This window comes from Grus americana, chromosome 6, assembly GCF_028858705.1.
Source record: "Grus americana isolate bGruAme1 chromosome 6, bGruAme1.mat, whole genome shotgun sequence".
NCBI classification, from domain to species: Eukaryota; Metazoa; Chordata; class Aves; order Gruiformes; family Gruidae; genus Grus; species Grus americana.
Window position 1 is genome coordinate 18,914,160 of NC_072857.1, and position 20,153 is coordinate 18,934,312.

Here is a 20,153-nt window from a genome sequence, read left to right on the forward strand (position 1 = left end):
GTAAACATTGTTTAAGGTTCATCCAGATCAGCACGATAATGAAGCTTATGCTTTTTACACTTAGCTTTAAATGACAATTGCTTTTCTTTATGGTTTTGTATTTACCTGGACTGAAGCACAGTTAGAGACATCATACCGGGCTGACCTTTTCCTTTTACCGAATGATGGGCTGTCCTCTAAAACCCGGTTCTAATATTCTGTTTACATGGTGTCATTTTCCTGGACAGAGAACTGATCTGTTATCTTTTGTTAGCTTGTCTGGAGAACATATTCATCACAGCCTAACAAATGGCAATATTAGATTAAAAAGAAAAAAGTGCACATTCAACAAATGTGTTGTTGAATATTTTAATGGGGCCAAAAACACTTAATAGTTCCACAAACTGTATGGTTACTCTGAATGTATCGTTCATGTTCTAACAAGTATGTATGCACATAATAATGGAAAACCGGCACCATTAACTCTAATGTATAATCATTATGAAGTTATTTTTGTTAATGTAAAGACATCTTCCACTACAAAAATATACAGATGAGGCCAAAAATATAGGACGTGTGTGCTCCTTCAACAGCGAGTTGTTATTAGAAGTGCAGACTGGGTGTGTGTAGGCAGACAATTATGAGACAAAGAACACTACATTCCTGTACTTCAGTTCAGTGTAAGAAGAAAGTTCATTTATTGTTCAAAGGACATAATTTACCATGTTCCAAGTTTCTATTATATAAGTGCTTCTGTATTTTATGTTCAGCAGGACAGTGAAATTTCACTGACGAAACGGCCATTAGATTTCATACAAATGGATAGACTTCATGTGAAATCCTTTTTGGGGATGAATACTGCAAGATGTGCTCTTTGTAACTGGCTTTTAATTTGCAACGTAACAGAATAACCAGTATAGTATTTCTCCAACCCCAACTACATATGTCGGAAAACTTATGCAGAGTTCAACACATCTACATTTTTATCGACGTGATTGTCAGAATCTAGACAATTCAGAGCTATGGTAAAGACTGGCAAAATACTTCAGACTTGATCTGCAGAGGTCAAATAGAACTTCAAATTTTTAATCAAGTGAATATTCTTAGCTACAGGAATAGTTCCAAATTCTATTCCCATGATTAAACATTTTAAGAATTGTGATGCAGAGCTGAAGGTGGTTAAAGTTGATAGAAATTAAGTATTAGCAAAAAATAACACCTCACTTTGTTGGAACTGAGGTGTATATATAGTTCTTTTGACAATGAGATTAATGTGTTGCTTTGTTCTTTATCAGGTCTCCAACGAGTCTGACATTATCTCCCGAACTATTGAGATTTCCCTAATAGTACCCATTAGTCACAGGACATTGAATGCACATTATGCAACAAAGTTTTCAAAAAAGTAGTAGTCTGTCTTAAACCCAAGAATTATCACCCAGAACACCACTACTACCCCATTTGTTTATACCCTCCTAAGTCCATTTTGTCTCCTGTGTTCCACTGAGACATGAAAGCCCTCAGTGGCAGTCACACACCTTACACAAAGGATCCCTGACCTGTGTGGAGAGCTGCCAGGGTGCTTTAATAGTACAAAGAGTTACAACTGATAAGCTAAAGCAATTACCAAGTACCTTGTAGTCTATCTCATGCAGTGGCAAACCCAGAGAAAATCCTCCTGACCACCTGGGCTCATGTGAAAAGAATCTCAGATAAAATAACAAATATAAGAAAATCTGCATTTCCTTTCCTATTTATTTCATTTCAAATAAACATCCTTTTCTATTTCCCACAAGAATTTGCTCTGTTCAGGTTTGGCTGGATCCTCAGCCATTCCTTACGTTGATCAAAGGCACCAGAGAAGGCTCTCCCCAACTCCGAGAGCCGTTTAGCCAAAATCATGATCATCACCTTCCCCACCCGGCGCAAGCACGCTCTGGGTGGGCAGGAGTATCATGGGAAGAAGACAAGATGGATGGAGTCCAACATCCCCATTAAACCTGACCAGCTTCAGTTTGTACTGGGAATGGATTCAGGAAAAGTGAGTGGAGTTGACGCTACAGAAGGTACGTCCGCTTGAGGACAAAACAACTCGTCCGTACCTGCAAGGGTCTGGGCCACTGTGAAAATGAATAGTCGGGTAATTCTTGTCGATCTTAGATGCACTGATATGGACAACACAGTTCACCAATTTATTTTTTTGTTTTCAGTAACTTTTTTTTTTAATAAAAGACCACTGAGAGCGCCTTAGGGGATGGCTTCTGTGCAGGCACCAGTAAGAATTTAGGGATATTTTCTCCCTCCTTGCTGAAACAAGTCTGTATGTTTGGAAATTAATTGCTTAAGATCAGAAATTCCAAACTTAATTGGAGTGAAGAAAAGAGTAATTTAAAATGAAATTAAAAATAGATACTTACAAGAGTCAAAGGTAAAACTCGAGTAAATGAACAGAAGAAAAAATCTTATTTCTTAAAGAAATACTACTAAAGTTAAAAAAGCAGGAAATACAAACATACATATTTAAATGCTTTGTATATTTATGCTCCAATGCATCTCTAGAAAAAGAAAACATATATTGTTTACCCAGCATAATGCTCTCTTTTACTAGAAAAATATTTAATTTCAAGTATTTCTAATGTGTAATTTGATTCTCAGTTCTTAGCTACATATCAGTCATGGGATACATTCCATAGTTATGAAGTATTACCTTGAGAGATTTCATGCTTCCAAGCATATGGCCCATTTCTACCCTGGGATGCAAATGTACAATTCTCTTTGAAGTCTGTAAGAGTCACAAAAGTAGAGTATGCTACAGACTGCAACTTAGTTTTGTCTGTATTTAGAGTCAAATTCTGCTCAGTTACTTATTTAACTCCATTCCCCTCCCAATTTTAATTGGAGGGCTATAACTGAGCAGAGGTGGTCTCTCATGCCAACACTTAGTGTAATTAAATTAAATATATCTATATGTATACATCATTGTAAACGTAGTTTTTATAAAGCTAGGCAACTTCATATCCATTCTTCTGTGTAACATAACTTTTTATTTATAAAACTATTACTATTTAATATAAATGTGTTAATATAATTATAATATACATTCATGTAATTACTTGTGTTTTGCACTACTGCATATCCTAGAAACCTTTCAATTTTAATTTTAAATTCAAGATACTTTGTGTAACTTCAGTACTTCTAATTTTCAAGAAAGGAGATATCAAAAAGAACGCAGGGAAATCTCATCTGTGTTCTGCCAAGTACTCTGGAGCCCAGTCCTGAATACTGCATGCAGGCAAAATGCTCACTTAGTGAAGTGAATAAATATTCTTTATGCATTTATTTACTTCTGGTATTACTGCATTTAGTCACATAATTAAAACGATTAAAATTATTAAATAGAGGACAATATAGTTAATAGAGTTTTAGTTGACATGAGTTCAGCACATCAAGTCAGCTTAATTAAGTCTTGTCTACATTTGGAAAGTTACCAGAACGACTCTGAAATAACCCCTGATATGGACGTGTAGATATGTGAACATCTATATGGGAATTTATAATGCTCAATAATTCCAGAAAAGCATTTCCTTATAAATCCCATTATATTTTTAAGTGTAGACAAGCTCTAAATCTTGTTAGCATCAATATTCTGCCCCTTTGATAGCTTTTACTCTCTAACAGTCCAGCGTGTTTACTTCAGTATCATCAAACCTTTAAGGCTTCATCCTGGAAAGTAGGAACAGAAGCCTCGTGTACGTGTAAAAATTGTATCAGGTTAACAGTTTAAAATACAACAACATTTATAAGTAACACCATGAGAAAGCAATCACATTTCAGAATAAGAATGCCTTTTCTTGTTCAGCTGGCTTTGAAAGTGGATTAAGCTGTTTTGAACAATGTACACTTATTCAAGAAGAAAGCTCTTCTCACTTGAAATTATTTGGGGATAATTATTCCAGAATACCTAATAAATCCTTATACCTGGCCTTCCACCAGTGCTCGCTGTGCTAGTATTGTGCCCAGCGCTTGCACAGCAGTTACCTCTCAAAGATCCCTGCTGTCAGAATAAAGGAACTGGATGCCAAATACCATTCTCAGAGGATCACTGCACACGAGAGAAGTGCAGGATGAAACTATATGCCACAAAAATCTGCGATTTTATCATTTTTTGAGGGCTACCATCACCAAAACAACCATTTACTAAAAAAAAGAAAAAAACCCAACAAACAAACAAACAGAAACAACCACAAGCTACAGAAAAGAGACATTAAACCTGAACAAAATAAAAAGGATCTTCTCTTGGTCAGATGTAGTTATGCCTTCATAACTACAGGACAGCATACTCACAGTGCAAATTCACCATTTATTATTTGCGACTCTTCTCCATAAAAGTATAGCTCATTTTTGGGCTGTGTTGTTCCACAGGGGTAGACTGCAACAGAAAAATCCCACCTCTGTGTACCTCTTTGTAATATCATGATCTCCACCACCTCCAAAGGCCACAGCACAGTTGAGAGTGATTCTGTCTGCTTCACAAAAAATATCAATTAAAATACACAAATCATCCCATCTCAGTTATTGGAACTGAAAATGCTGTTCTCTGGTGGTGACTTTAGCACTTCAAACCTTCTCTTGGGCTTGCTTTTCCCTCCAAGTGACAATCTAACTCGAAAGCCCACCTCTCTGCTCACCAAAGCAGGCTGGAATGTTATTCCTAGTCCAAACACGGATCCACTCAGGCTGCTAGGACGGACCTTAGCCTCTGAGCCGACTGACACGCGCCCAGAACAGCGCGCTTGAACACGTTAAGCGTTCTGGCATACTACAAACAGCACAAATGAACAAGGAAAACTTTAATAAAAGAAAGCACGTCTCTGTGCCCCACGAGTACCTTTTGTCCTCTCACAATCTATACAAAACAAGGCCTTTCCCAGAGGTCCTGCCTGTCTGTTCCCCAAAACCATCCATTGTTTCTGTAAGAATAACCTTTAATTCTTGCTGAACTTTAGGAGTCCCCACCCCGAGTTCTTGCAGAACACTGCCTCCAGTCTCCGTTTGCTGGGGATGCAGGTCCCCGTGGACAGCCTGGCAGCTGGAGGTGTCTTCTTGTGCCACGCTCTGGCACGCATGCCACAGCCTCTCCACTGAACTGTGCCTTTTCTCTTCCCTGCTCTTTTCTCTCATTCTTTTCTCTTATCTGTTCTCTACAGCAATTTTCCTCTTTCAGAATTAGTTTTCCTTATATTTTCCCTCTGTCCAACTTTGTATTTTTCACTTACCTGTTCCTCTTTTCCTATCTCAAATGACAACAGACGGCTCAAGAGACGGGTCTAGAGCCAGCTTTTAAGAGCCTGTTTAACCCACTTTCAGAGATAAGCTCAATGCAAGGGGGACAAAGCAAAGCGGAGGAACTACCTCCCGTCTGTGCAAACCCACCGCTCCTGAGGCCAGCTGCTCTGGGTCTCAGTGTGGGAGTAAGGACTAACAGCAGGTAGTTCTTCCAAAGGTGTCTGTTGCCTCAGTGAAGCCAAGGTTATATAAATTTACAGAAACCAGACTATTGTCTGTTGTTATCTCGTTGGTATCCTCAGCCATGCTTTCCTTTCCTCTTTTCCAGAGGCCATTCCTGTTAAGTGTCAATTATCAAAAGATTCTCACTAAAACTGGGAAATATTTGTCATTCCCAGACATGGCGCCCAGCTTTCTACTCCCAGAAATCCCAGCTCAGTCTCCTGACATCCTCGTCACTAGGCAAGCCAGAGTTGCTCAGACTTGTATACAACCCTCGATACCAGCGAGCCTTCTTTTCGCCGTCTCCAAGGGATCACGAGCAAATGGCTCCCGAATTCTGCTTTAAAGCTATAGGCTGGCATGAACAATAGTCTGGTATGGTCTGGAGATTTTGCAGCTCATTTAAATTGAAAAAGGAGGGGCTGTAATGAAATAAATATGAAAATTTATGTTATAATGTTTATTATTTCTTGAGATAAAAGTAAGATTCTGGTGCATGATTTTTCTGCAAAGACTAGATTCTATGGCCATTTAAATTAGAGAATACATGGAGCTCAATATCAGTGTCAAGAGAAGGACTAAGGTCTTAATTTATGAAAAAATCACAACTAGTGTCCATTTTACACATGACTGCCTTCATTATACAGACAGCAACCCAGAATATTTTATAAATAATACATGCACATACACTTCACTAGACTGCCCAATATCTAAGTTACCTGAAGCACAGGCTATCCTGCAGAGTAGACACCACACTGTCAAGAATCAAAGAATAACAATAACTTATCAATCAAGGAAGCTGAATCAACGGTGCATATTTTCTAACAATTCGTAGGCAAATATAAATATCCAATACATTTTAAAAATGTGTATATACAAGTATTAGTAACCACCACCAGAGCACAAGAATCTGCAGCATCCTTCCTGGATGACAAAAGCGGTTGGGTGAGACGCAGCACGCTTTCCATCAATGAGAAAGAATACATTTTGGAAGACAACACTCAGATAAATCCCTACTCTTAAAAAGGTGTGCTGCAGAAATGCCAGGAGTTCTGTTGTTCAGCATATATGTGTTTCTAAATTTCATATAAATATCAGTAAAAGAGGAGCCATTTATACTAACCTCGGCAGAGCTGAACAGAGCAAGTAAGCATGGACAATGACCCATTATATTTCATATAAGTTAAAAAAAAAATTTATTATTCATTTGTTCATTATTCAATTATTCATCTGACATGGAATTCCACTTTCAGTTTTAAAAGAAGGAAAGTGGTAGCAGGTATAAAATATGCATAGTTGCTTTTCTGTCTCTTTTTGGGGCAACACAGCAAAGAAAACTCCTGTTATTCTTCTTTCATTTTTACCAGGGTTTTTTCACTATTTCTCCCAGAAAGATGCATGGCTACTTAGCATGTGTTAGATGCTGGATAACAGTCCTCCCTAGTCGCAGGCCCTCGACTAAATAAAAGTCCAAGAATAGCATTTAAAATGCCTAAGAGCAGAAACATCCCCAGAGCACAAATATCTCTTAATTTCTTCCCAATTCTATATTTTTGTAAAAATCCTCACTTTTATTTATGTTCAGATAGCCCAGCCACATCAAGGTAAACACTCTAGAATAAAAAAAGGAATAAAGAAGTATTCAATTAGGTAATTTCTTTTCTGTGATAGTGACTTGGAGTGATCAGGCTGCTGTCTCTACAACTTTCTGGCCATGAGGAAGTCATCTTAAGGCCAACTTCATCCTGTCCTAGGTCCCTAAATATATATTCTGGCACCTAACAAGAAACCTGATTTTCAGAATTAATGAACAACCATGATCACATTATTTAGTTAGCAGTGTAAAAATGAACTGACACTGGGTGGGTTTTACATGTTTTTCTCATCATCAATCTGGCTGATAACTATAGCTGTGATTTTTTTATTATTATTATTTTTAAGGTCTAGTAGATGCAGCATCTTCACAATTAACTTCAGGGTTTGGGATCATGAGAGCTTCCTATTATTATACCTGTAATTGAAAATCCTTAGAAAATATGGGGGAGTGAGTATAGAGGACACTGGAAAAAAGTGCTAATAAAAGCAGAGCGGGCTAAAGAAGCTGGGCAGGTGGGTTTGGAAGCCCTTCACATATCCATAGCTTCTGCAGTTGATGAACTTACTGTAATTTGGAAGAAAAGTCACTTGAGATATAGCAGAACTGTCAGTGAAAAGCAACAGGAACACGCTAATTCTTCCCATTTTTTTTACTAGAAAGTCAGAACACTGCCTTCCTCAGTACTCTTCGCTGTTCCTCTGAATATTGTCTGCTTGGAAAGAAACAAGATTTAATTTGGGGTTAATTATTGTTTAATTTTTAATCCATGTCCAAGACAAAAAACTTATCAACAAATTCAGATCTGATGTAGGAACAAGAAATGTCAGCCTAAAGAAGTGGTTTGGTACGAGAATGTATACGAGTCTGTCACAATTTACAGCATAGGTTTGTAGCACTATAATGTTCTGCCAGGAGAAAAACAAACAAACAGACAAACCTAAAACCTTAAATGTTAAGCAGCTTAAACAAGATATTTGCTAAAATGGGATAAGGGAATTTGCATGCTGAAGAGATTATTGAAATGTCATTTGCATATTTGTAGAATGCATGTTCTGTTAAACAGAAAAAGGGAATTTCTACTGTACCTTTCCTTTCCAAATACTGTATCACGGCTTACAATGATGAAACATAGAAGGAACAGTAACAGTTACTTCAGAGCCTCAGGGTCTACCTTACAGAATCACACACTGGTATGGAAAGGACGTCTGGAGGTCATCTAGTCCAACTTCCCTTCAAAGACAGGTTCAACTAGATGAGGTTGCTCAGGACCTTGTCCAATTCAGTTTTTATTGTCTCCAAGAGATCCCAGAACCTCTCCTGGCACCTGTTCAGGTAACCCTTATGTTAAAAACAGCAAGTCTTCATATCTAATTACAATTTTCTCATATCACAACTTGTGTCTATTGTGTTGCGTCCTATTACCTGTTCCCTTCTATGATAAAACGGCTAGATCTCTGGACAAGGGAAAAGCAGTGAATGTCATACACATTGATTTTTGCAAGGACATTGACATTGTGTCCCACTATATTCTCGGACCCAAGGTAAAGACATTATAGTCTGGACGAGCGGACAACTAGATTGGAATGAAACTAACAGGATGGTCAGGCTCAGAGAAGCACAGCTAATAGGTTAGACTCTACCTGGAGGCCAGTACCAGGTGGAGCACAAGGGTCTATCCTGGCACTGCTGCATTTAACATTTTAATATCAGAGAAGTGCAAAGCTCTGCACCTGGGAAGGAAGAGTCCCTTGCAATGATATAGGCTGGGGACCGACTGGCTGTGGAGCAGCTCTGCTGGAACAGACCTGGGGGGCTATGGCAGACAGCAAGCCAAGCGTAAGCCAGCAGCATGCTCTGGCAGTAAGGTGTGCCCCCTGGGCTGCCTTCGGGTGAGGGAAGTGACTATCCCCCCATTCGACAGACCCCATGTAGAATACCACATGCAGCTTTGGGCCCCCAGTAAAAGAAAGACATTGATAAACTGGAGCAAGTTCAGTGGAGGGCCATCAAGATGGCTGGGGGCTGGACCACATGCTTTGTGAAAAGCTGAAGGAACTGGGCTTGTTCAGTCTGGAGAAGAAAAGGCTTTAGTGAGACTTAATAGCAGCTTTCCCTTTGTAGAGTGGAAACCTCTGAGGAGGTTATCACGGAGAAGGAGCCAGGTTCTTACAGTGGTGCATGGTGTGATGATGAGTCAATGAACATGAGAGGTTCAGACTGGAAATAAGAAAAAAACGTTCACCATGAGGACAGCCGGTGCTGGAACAGGTTGTGCAGAGAGGCTGTATGTCTCTATCCTAGGTGGCTTTCAAGACCGGACTGGATAAGGCCCTGAGCAACCTGGTCTGATCTTCTAGATGACCCTGCTTTGAGCAGAAAGTTGGATTAGAGAGCTCCTGAAGTCCCTTCCAACCTGAATTATCGTCTGATCCTATCCCTGTGCACCTCCAAGAAGTGTCTGGCTCCACCTTGTCTATATATTCTCATTTGGTAGATTTAGACAGCAATTAGATCTCCCCTTAGCCTCCTCCTCTTATAGCTAAATAAAGCTATATATATTATATATATAATATATATATGTATATATTTATAGGACCTGAGGATAATACACATCTTCATCAGAGGAGGGGAAAACACTCACCTGAACACAGATATGGAAAGAGTAGAGAACAACCTAAACATAAGCACTGAGTATACGGTCCTGTAAAAGCCCTAAACAGAGAGAATAGGAAATTGGGGGAAGGAATCTGGGACTGAGAACAAAGAAACTGCTTCTGTTATTTAAGATCCCTGCGTTCAGGTAAACAGGAGTTTGACTACTCTTTGTCAATAATTCAGCTACATCAAAGAAAAAACTAAGTATCACCGGGTTTTCCTTCTACCTGGAATAATAAGAATCTGAATTTTTGGCTAACTGACTGGGTCAAAAGAAGCAAGAGGCATTCTGGAGTCTTTGACTCTGGTAACAGAGATGCTTCCCCCTCCAGAACGTCCCCGCGTACTCTCCTCACTTTGATATGCAATTGTCAGAAGCAAATGGTCACTAATCAGAAAAGCTACCCAGAGGAAACCAGAAGGTCACAGGCGCTGTTCATGAAATTCAAAGTTTATATCATAAACCCTTCTTAAATGTTTTTTCTAGGAGACAGAATGTTTTAGCTAGTACTTTTCCAAATGAGTCACTAACACCCTTGTCTTAATTCTGCAGCTGCTGCTAATTTGAAGTGCCAGCCTTCTCCCCTCTTTCCCCAGAATGAAATAAAATATCAATGTTGCACTGTGCTGAAAATGGAAAGTTAGATGTAACGCTATGCTACAAGGCCTCTGGAAGTCCCATTTACATTTGATTCTTTCTTTCCTCCCAGGCCTATACCTAACTTAAGCCCTCTCAGCAACTTATTTCACACTTTCTTCCACACTCATTGGTCATGAGAATGAAAGACAGACTCAAATGGGTTTTTAACACTTAGTGTGCCGACATCGAACGCAATTTAAAACAGTAAAAGAGAAAATAAAGTCATAGAAAAATGATGCTAGCAGATAGCTGCATATATATGCAATCAACAGATTTTGGTAACCTAAGAGCTCTGTTGTGTCTTCCTTTCGCTTGGAAATTTTGCCCTTTTGGCCAAGGACGTGGAAAGCCTTTTATTTAGAAAAGTTAAGCACCATCATTTTGTCGTACAAAAGTGAGACCCAAGAGGGTGTATTTGTCTCAGAGACAACTTCACCCATAGCTATGCAAATCTCAAACTCTAAGTATCTCATTAGTTGCTCCACTGTAAAAATGTATTACAGTTGGGGTTTGGGGGGTTAGTTTTCAGCCAGACTGACTTCTTGATTCAGCTCACTGACTGATCCTACGGATGCTAGTGCCAGCACAGGGGAAGGGACAGGAATGAGCTCCTGGGGGCAATGGGGAAAGACAGGACTGCCCTTTTCGGCTGCTGTGCCTAGTTATGTAAAATTAAAGTGATTATGTAGCTATGGCTGGAGGGATAGAAGAGGTCACAGATACTACCACAGCCTATAAACTGCTATAGAAAATGTGTCAGTGTGTGTTGCCAAGAGACAAGCAAGGGAATTCAGTTCTTAACCTGTAGTAAAATGCACAAAGCGAAGCCCGTTTGCTCTACCCCTCCACAGAAGATCAATACTTTCCTCTCAACGCACAAGAGTCACACTGAACATTTCAAATTGCATTTTACATCAGTAAGCTCTGTTTATCTCCCTGGAATGATTCTGAAGCACTTTTCACAGGCCTTATATGTACACTGAGATTTCAGAAATTTAGCTTAAATATATTTTGAAATGTTTTCATCAAGTCAGAGCAATTGAGACTAACTGTATTCTTACAGTCTCAGACCACAGTGGCTTCAAAAGCTACCATGAAACAAGTGAGCCGTGGTACCTGATTATACCCATGTCCAAGCTCTTTGTCTTCCTCAATTCTGAGATAATATAATTCAGCTTAGAACTTAATGAAATTACATTTGAATGCTGGTCTCAGTATTTTCAGCTGAGGAAGACTGAGAAAATGCATGAAGTCAGATAATTATTATCATCTATTAGCCACAGTAAATATGACCTGAATCTGTCGTGTGCCTGTGTTTTTACTGAAATGAATCAAACTCAGATAGAACAGATTTTTATCAGCATGTTTTTCCAACATTTTTCACTTCTTTAACAAAGCAGCTGATTTTCCAGTAGAAATAGTTGTGATCACTACTTTGCACAACCCACAGAAAGTCTACAGAATACAACAAAAAAGAGTATACAATTTGTAGCATATTTTTGGCTAAATCTGAGCATGCATCTTCAAAGGACGATTTCTCAAACTAAAAACATAATTTCATGAAAAACAATTTATTTTTTAAACCATTGTTATTCACTCCTGATTCTGACTACTTGGAACACTGAAACTGAAGTATGTAATTGTATCAAGCTATAGTTTCCAGTTTATTACTACGCCTTTACTGCTATCACAGTCAAGTGTCCTTCATTAGGAGCACTGGATTAGTGGCATCAATTACCCTTCTGAGTTAGTGTGATGGATCTGCTATCAACACTGACAGCTCAAACTGCTGCTTGGACTTTAAAGCAGCTTAAAAATTGTACATCCGAGGTGTTTTTTTGACGTATACCCTAAATAGATGTGTTTCTGAAAGGTATTGTTTTATAGAAAAATAGATTTAGAAAACAATTATTTACTACATTGTATTATTCTCCATTGGAAAATTTCAATAATTTTGCGTATTTTTTCTTTGTTCCTTCAACACTGAGTGGAAGCTTTAAAATTTACTCTCAGGAAATTTCATCCTTGAGACTGAGACCTGAAGGTTTATGCTCTGACTAGAGGCAAAGTATTTTCAAGTATAGGGTTCCCTTTACAAATAAGCTTAAACATCTAAACAGCATGCTCACCTCTGGTTTAAAAGTAATGAGAAAAAACTACAGTCATTACCAAGAGTAACAGTTGAGTTGTGAAAGAAAATATACTTTAAAGAACTATTTTATTCAAAGAAAATTAACTTTCCCCCCACAAAACTATTGCACACCTTTCATGACTGCCTTGGGATCCTGCATGGAAGGTAAAGCTGGAAAATACAGCAGTACAAATCAGACCAATTGTGTAATTCTGGTCTCTTACAGCTGTCGCCTACCTACTCGATATAAACTTCATAGACACGGTTTTGGAACATACCCAGTGCCTGGGGGGTTAATAATCAAACACAAAAGGAAAACAGGACTGAATAAATTTTTCAAGCCTTTTTCAAGTCATATATTGGTTTATCACTTTTTTGTAAAAGTCAGTCCCATAAGACTATCAGACTCAGGATCTGACTCATATGTCAGCAGTAAAGTTACTACTGGATCAAGGAGAGGGACCAAGATTTTGTTGACATTTGTTAAATGAGGCCAATCACGCAGTATCAAATTAAGCCTCAAGCACAGCGTACTCTAGGGATGAGTTTAGTCTCAAACTTCTAGAAATTACAAAACTAATAAGAACCTGTCATTTCTTTCATTAATGATGTGGGGAGAATATTTTTTACTTTGTCATTTGCGAATTCAGCCTCTAGTGCGTGTATATTTACACCATTCCTCTCCGTAAGGAGGCTGGATTAAGGGAGGAAAGTTGTGGCTTTTTAAAAAACCTCTTTTTAAAAGATTCCCTAGAAAAAAATACAAAATCAGTATATCTTATGGATGCCATTGCTACTTCTCCTTCATTCCAGCCCCCATCACACAATCTATCATCTGTTGCACTTTTGCTCCTCTGAAGTGAAGATCATGAACATCATGTCATTGCAAATCACCCCCAAATTAAGCACGGTCAGCATAACCCGAGCATGAATTGCGTTTCTAGTAAATAAATGTTGCTCATCTGAAATTAAAGGCAAAACTCCTGTTGACTTCAGTGAAGCCAGTCTTCAAGACGATGATGTTGTGACGTGTACATTTCATGTACCTTTATCAGAGTTATTTAGGTAGTTACAATTACGTACATTAGTATACATAAGATACATTAACATATGTCCTTCTCGACTCCACCAAACAATGCAGTGCTCCCACGTGGTATATCTAAGTTTAAACCTTCCTGACGTCACTACTATTAACAATGTATCTGGTTACATCCTCCTTCCAACGCATATTTGCCCCTGGAGCTACTCTGACCTTACTTCTCAAGAGAGGTCTCATACAGAATAATTCAAACCAGGAGTAATTCAAGGCAAGGAGGACAAACATTTGCAGAGCTCTGTATGAACTTTGCTCAACCCATTTCTAGAAAGACTTCAACTTTTGCATATACAAAAATTATTCCAGCAACTGTTTCTAGAAATACTTTCTGAAGGACGTATTCCTAGTTGATAGCAAGCCACCTGAAATAAACTTCAAAAGTTGAAAGGAGCTATAACTGGGACAAGGATAGAGATGCCCCACACAAAATAAGCTAGCTGGACCGATTACATAAAACAGTCATTGTGACCAGTGACAAAAAGTTGCTGGCCTGTCTGAGGGATGGATGCAAACAGGCACTCCCAGTTTTGGACTGGGACGTTTGGAAGAAGACAAAATGCTCTTTCTAAAGAACACTCTTCATTACTCCATATTTTACATCCCCTAAGATCATTTTATAGAGCTGGAGGGATCGCCTTACCCCCAGCACTTTCAAGTTATTCTTAAAATTGATAAATTTTACACTTCTTTCCCTTCCACAATGTGGTACACTTTTTGAAGGAATTCTTTGGGTAGTTGCACAATAAAACCCCAGCCTGACCCGAATGGGAGAGGTCACATTCAAGAGACTGAGGAGGCTAACAGGATCAGGTAACTGCACGGAGACAAAAAGTTTGCCTGCAGTTAACCTGTGCTTTTTTCGTTTTTTAAATGCATTTTTCTAAGCCCAGTCAAGAATTAGAAAGATCACAATTACGGACAATTTATATAACGTCCCCACAATAAGAAGTGTACAAATTTCTCTCCAACCTCATAAACATGCATACTCTGTGTTACTGTAAGCTTGTCTTTTAGTATGTACAGATTTTGCAGTCATAGTGCACATGGAATAAATCTAACTAAACTGATTAGAATTAGTAATCATTTATGCTGATTGAAATCAGCTTATAAGCTAGTGAAACTTTTCAAAGGGTTATAGACCTGTGCTTGTTGGCACAGAATGCAGTGAGTAAAGGTATTCATTAGCAGCAAACCATTAGAGGGTCCTACTGCTTCTGCTTTTGAAGCCTCAAAACCAGAAGGTTCTACATTGGTCTATTAACTTCATACACTGACACGAAACTGTGCGTTATCCAGTGTCTCCTAATGAGAAAGCCTCCTACCGCTTTGTTTAACACTGCAGTAAGTTCCCTGTTAACCGATTTCCTACTTACTCTGCCATCGACAGGCTTGGATAAAAATTAAATGTTCTCATTTTAAAGTGTGCTGTCAACAGCCTGAAAATAAGTTTTTTGACATGGCAGAATCTGCCTGCTCACTACAAGTTTACATCAATCTACAGTCCTGCCTACAAACCTACACAAACTTCTAGAAATATTAGTTCTTTTCATAGTGCCAGGGCACTAATTTTGCAGCTACCAAATTACACAGTTCGAAGCCCACTCTAAGGTAATTTAGCAAGAGTCACAGGATTTCATTTCTTCTGGGTTGTTGTTACCTAATACCATACCAAAGAAATAGAATTCAAGTATCACATAAATATTATCTATTAACTGCTTGCACTTTAAGTAAACCGTGCTATCTATAGGACATGTTGCCATTTTCTACTAACTCTCTCTTATACAAAGAGCTTTCCTTTCTGATACAGAAACCTATCAGTAAAATCAGTCATATTGTCGCAGTATTGTCCAAGGAAAAAACAGTAATACAGCTAGTTATCGCAGGTTTTTTTTATATATCATGGTGTACATCGTGTCCCTGAATTCCATTTGTTATTTAGGTAAAGGAAAACAAAACATAAATTCACTTGTATTTCTTACTTGACCAAACCAAACAGATTGTGGCCTGGAGATGGATATATACATTCCTATTTGTTTATGTGTACTCTAACTGGCTTGTTAAATGCTACAATACTTTGCCTAGCACAGTCAGATTTTACTCCTGGTCAGAGAGGCCTTTAAGCATCAGTAAAACACATACAATCTTAATTAACATCATTTTCTAAAGTGTTGAAATACAGAATCTCTTCATTACAAATAAAATATTAAGCAAGAAAATTAAATATAACTGAGTTGAAATTTGAAAAGAAATGTTGCAGAAACATTGTTAAAGTGTTTAAACCTTTAGAAACTTCCATTGAACTTGGAAAATATTTTTGATGCTCTCTGACACGCCATACAATGCTGCAATATAGGAACTGTCCTAAAACATACATTGATTAGAAGACAAAAATGTAACAGATTTGTCAAACGTATCATTTGCCAGAGTGAAAACTGTGGCAGTCCCAAACATGCAGAAGGTTTTACAAGCTTCAAGTTGAAACCGTTTCAAACTATTTTCATTGCCATAATGATTTTTCATACAAAAAGCCTTACACCTTCTTCCAATGTTTATTTTGTTCATTTCATTTAAGTCCATGGTTTCACTAATCTCTTTTGATGCTGAACTCCCTGAGATTAGGGGGAGGGAGGTGCTGAATCACAGCAAATGTTTATATTTCCTCCCAGAATATATGACTGAACCAGCTTGAATACTTCATGAATAAGATTGTGAAGATCATAACAGACAAATACAAAATCTGTTTTGAAAATCTATAACATATTTTGTAGCAATTAAAATACTTGACCACATCAGCATTTTAACCTAAAGAGCCATCAGAAATGCATGCAATTTCTAATGAGTATTTTTTAGCTCTCTACAGAAAAATCCATCTTCAAGCAATTCCTGTCATCCCCTAATTATCGATTTGCAGTTTATTAGTCAGCAGATTTTCCATCATTACTTAAATAAGGATGAGATGGGAAGCAAAACTTCTAGTTTCAAAACCTCTTACCTCCTCCAGGGTAATCATGTACCATTACTCATCATACATTCAGCAAAAGCTCTTCGATTCTATTATAATTTGTCTTTAAGAAAAACCAAAGATTTCTCCAGAATGACTGAAATAGTTCATGTACTGGACGACAGGTTGGTTTAGGGCCCAAAGAATAGAATAGCTGAAAACTATAAATTAAATTAATTTTTCTACATGCTCAGAGAGGATCCATAGTGAGAAGAGTGCTTCTATTACTGAATTCTGTATACTTGAATACCAAAACTTACAGTTACCAGTCCTTTTATCTACACCAAGGAGACACTTTTTTTTTCTTGTATTTCTTTTACAAAATCATGATCTCTGAAAACAGGAAACTTTCACTGGGTCCCAGATATTTGATTTCATGTGTGTGGGTCAAATGGCCATGTGTTCTCTCTGCTGAAACAGAGTAATGTAATTTCAGGCTGTATAATTTTATAGCAAAGACTGCAAGATGTTTTGAAGATGTCATTGACTGTAATACAAATCAATATTAAATTATCTGTAGAGGAAACATTTCCCAAAGATGGACCATCAAGCTTTCTCACAGGATCATGGATTTCTAGGATCATACTCTAATAACTACAGTAAGCTATTACAGTTTATCTCCCTCTTCAATTATTTACAGGTCAAAAAAGCCAAGTGACATTGCTTTTTAAATATAGTCAATGTTATGTACTTGGTTCGTAACTTACTAATGCCACAAAAAATCATGAAGGTAAAAGTTTCTGAACAAAGACATTTTTTCATTTGAGAACATTTATATAGTCATACAGCTAAGTGATGCAAAAGGCTGTCCTTTAGGCACTCTACCTTTCTTGAAAATAATGCATTGAAAATATGTACCTAAACAGTACTGAAGTGATTACTCTGCAGCACAATCTTTAAATGGCTACAGACTGTACTATTTAGCCTGATGTCGATTACACATTTAAGAGATTAGTATTTCAAATCACCTAAAGACCTTCATCATATTTCTATCAATTTCTGTACATATGAAAGCACATTTCAAAGCCCCCTCATTGCTGACTTGTAAAATGTCTCATGACTGTCACACTGAATTTATTTTTCAGCCAAGCAGTATAAATTACATTTCACAATATAGCAACACAGAACACAATAAAAAGAAAAGCCTATCAAGTGCGCAAATAAAGAGAAGGGAATTGTCCTGTCATGGCCACACAGGTGGGACACTTCAACAGAAAAAAAGAAAAAAAATACATCAACCCCCCCACACACCCAACACACACACACACCCCGATTATAACCTCTAAAAAAAGTTCACACATTGAAGCCTCATATGGGTCTGTTTTGATTTGTGAGGAGTGACACTGGTGGTTGGAGAGGCTTATGCTAAATGTTCCAGACAGCTGATGCAACCACCTCTGCATCTGCCAGTTTGCAGCATGATGCTTCTAGAGCAGTGGGGCTGGCTGTCCTTACAGACTTGAAGGAGAAAGGAAAAAAACCCACCACCACAAGAACAACTAACATCAATTTTCCTGCAAACAGCTACCCGTGTACATCAACCATCAGGAGATGGACCCTTAAGGCGTTTTAATCCAGTTTGTAAACTGCGAGGTGGCAGCTCACAAAGGTCCAACTCCACAGACAATGAGTATCCACCCGAGTCCAGCAGCCTCCTCAGCGTCCGTATTTGAGTGGAATTACGGCCACCCCCATCACAGCAAGAAGCACGCCCTGCCACCCCCCAGGATGTCACGGCACCCCCGCCGCAGCTGAAAGCGCGGCTACCGACAGCCCCGGTTTGGGGCCTGCCGGCTGAAGTTTGGGTGGTTTCCCTGCGTTCAAGGGGGCTGCGCTGCGTGAAGCAGGAGGAGCGGGGCCCCGCGGGCTCCGCAGAGCTCTGCTTTGCAGCGGGGTGGCCGAGGACGTGCTTGGGAAGGAGGAGACACGCCGAGAGCCCTGGGGAAGAGGAGGGACCGCCGGCGGGAGGGGGAAGGCGAGAGGGAAGGAGACAGGTCGGAGACGGCACAGGCGGGAGCGAGGGGAAGGGGTGGGAGCCCGGCGGGGAGCACGGCAGCCGCGGGCGGACCGGGGGCTCCCGGCGGCGCTCCCGGGGCGACGGCGGGCGGCAGGAAGGGGCCGCCGGCTCTTTCCTGTCTCCGTCCCCCGGTGCAACCTGACCGCCTCGCCCGGGCCGTGCCCCCCGTCGCGGAGCCCCCGTCCGGGCTCGGCCCTGGCCAGCCGCCCTGGAGCGGGGCCAGCCTCAGACCCGCCGCGCCGCGCCGCCCGGCGTGCCGTACCCTACCTTCGCCTGCAGATACTGGGGGTAGTAGTAGGTGGTGTACTGGGGGTACATCTGCTGTTTCCACACTTTGCCCATGAAGCTGGAAATGTAGCCTGCAGTGCAGGGATGGGGGGTCACTTTGGGGCGCTCCAGCCGCCTTTCCGTCTCTCTCTCCCTCCTGTCTCTTCCTCTCCGGCGGCGGCGGCTGCTGCTCCTCGGCCGAGCCCAGACCTTCCTCCTCCTCCACCCAAAAGCCACAGCGGAGCGGCGGCAGCGGGGGCAGGCACTCTCGCTCTCTCCCCGGGAGTTCCTGCCAAGTCCCCGCCCGGCCGGGGCCGAGCAGCGGCGGCGGGCCGGCTGGCGGAGCGGCGGTGCGGGGAGCGCTCGGGGCGGGCGCGGCGGCGGTGCCAGGCGGCGGGGCAGGGCTGGCGGAGGGAGGGAGGGAGGGAGGAAGGAGAGAAGGAGGGAGAGAGGGGGCGAGGGGCGGCGCTTAGCCCCGCTCGGCGCCCGCGGTGCGAGCCCCGGCCCCGGCCCGGCGGCGGGGCAGCCCCCGCGGGGCAGGGGGAGCTTTGCCGCGGCGGGCAGCGAGCGGCGCCGCTCGGCCCGAGGGCCGCTTCAGCGCCGGGAAAAGCGGCGGTGCCCGGCGGGAGCGGAGCGGGGGGGTTTCCACGTTCCGGCGGAGGAGGGCTGCAGTGGTCGCATCCGCACACGGCTCTGACCTAATTAGCCGGGTTGCGCTTTGTTATCGCCTTTGCTCTTTGTGCATCTCGTTGCCGAGCAGTGGTGCAGGGCGCAGGCTTTAGGGGAGGGTTGGATACAATTTTGGAAAACTACGTTTGGCTTCGGCTCTGCCTGGCGGTAGAGGGTCTATTTATCTGCTAGGAGCAGAAGGGACTGCAGTGCTAAAATCAGTTTACAGAACAGCAACCACAAAACCAGACCAAATTCTCCCTCTGGCCCATCGTACATCCTTAAATTTGTACTTTCGCCAGCAGTGCCGAGTACACTTCATTCTCAAACAGGAAACATTCCTGCTCTAGTCGATAGTAGTTACAGTTTTTTTCACTTGAATATTTTCTCTCTGAAAGATAATTTCCCAAACATTAGACGTACGGACCAGCCCCACGCTATAATCCACTGGTATTTGTAGAAAAAAACCCCACTTAGCCCAGTGGGTTTACTTCTGACAAATGTGTCTCTTTTCCAAAGAAAAATTGATCCTCAGAGTATTAAGCAGATGCCGTTTCTTTGTCACACTAATTGCATTTTTGTTTTGCAGCACTGTT

General features: G+C 40.7%; 1 protein-coding gene across 2 annotated transcripts in view; it reads right to left on the reverse strand.

The window, feature by feature from the left end:
- The window catches only part of RBMS1 (RNA binding motif single stranded interacting protein 1), a 144,525-nt gene extending 125,242 nt beyond the window's left edge, over positions 1–19,283 (reverse strand). Inside the window, exon 1 of one of the 2 annotated variants that reach the window (XM_054829750.1) lies at positions 18,889–19,283. In XM_054829750.1, the coding sequence (XP_054685725.1) occupies positions 18,889–18,963 (75 nt within the window). In that variant the 5' untranslated portion in view covers positions 18,964–19,283. The remainder of the gene's footprint in view (positions 1–18,888) is intronic. The other variant, XM_054829751.1, reaches the window with a different exon arrangement.
- Between the last annotated feature and the right edge of the window lie 870 nt (positions 19,284–20,153).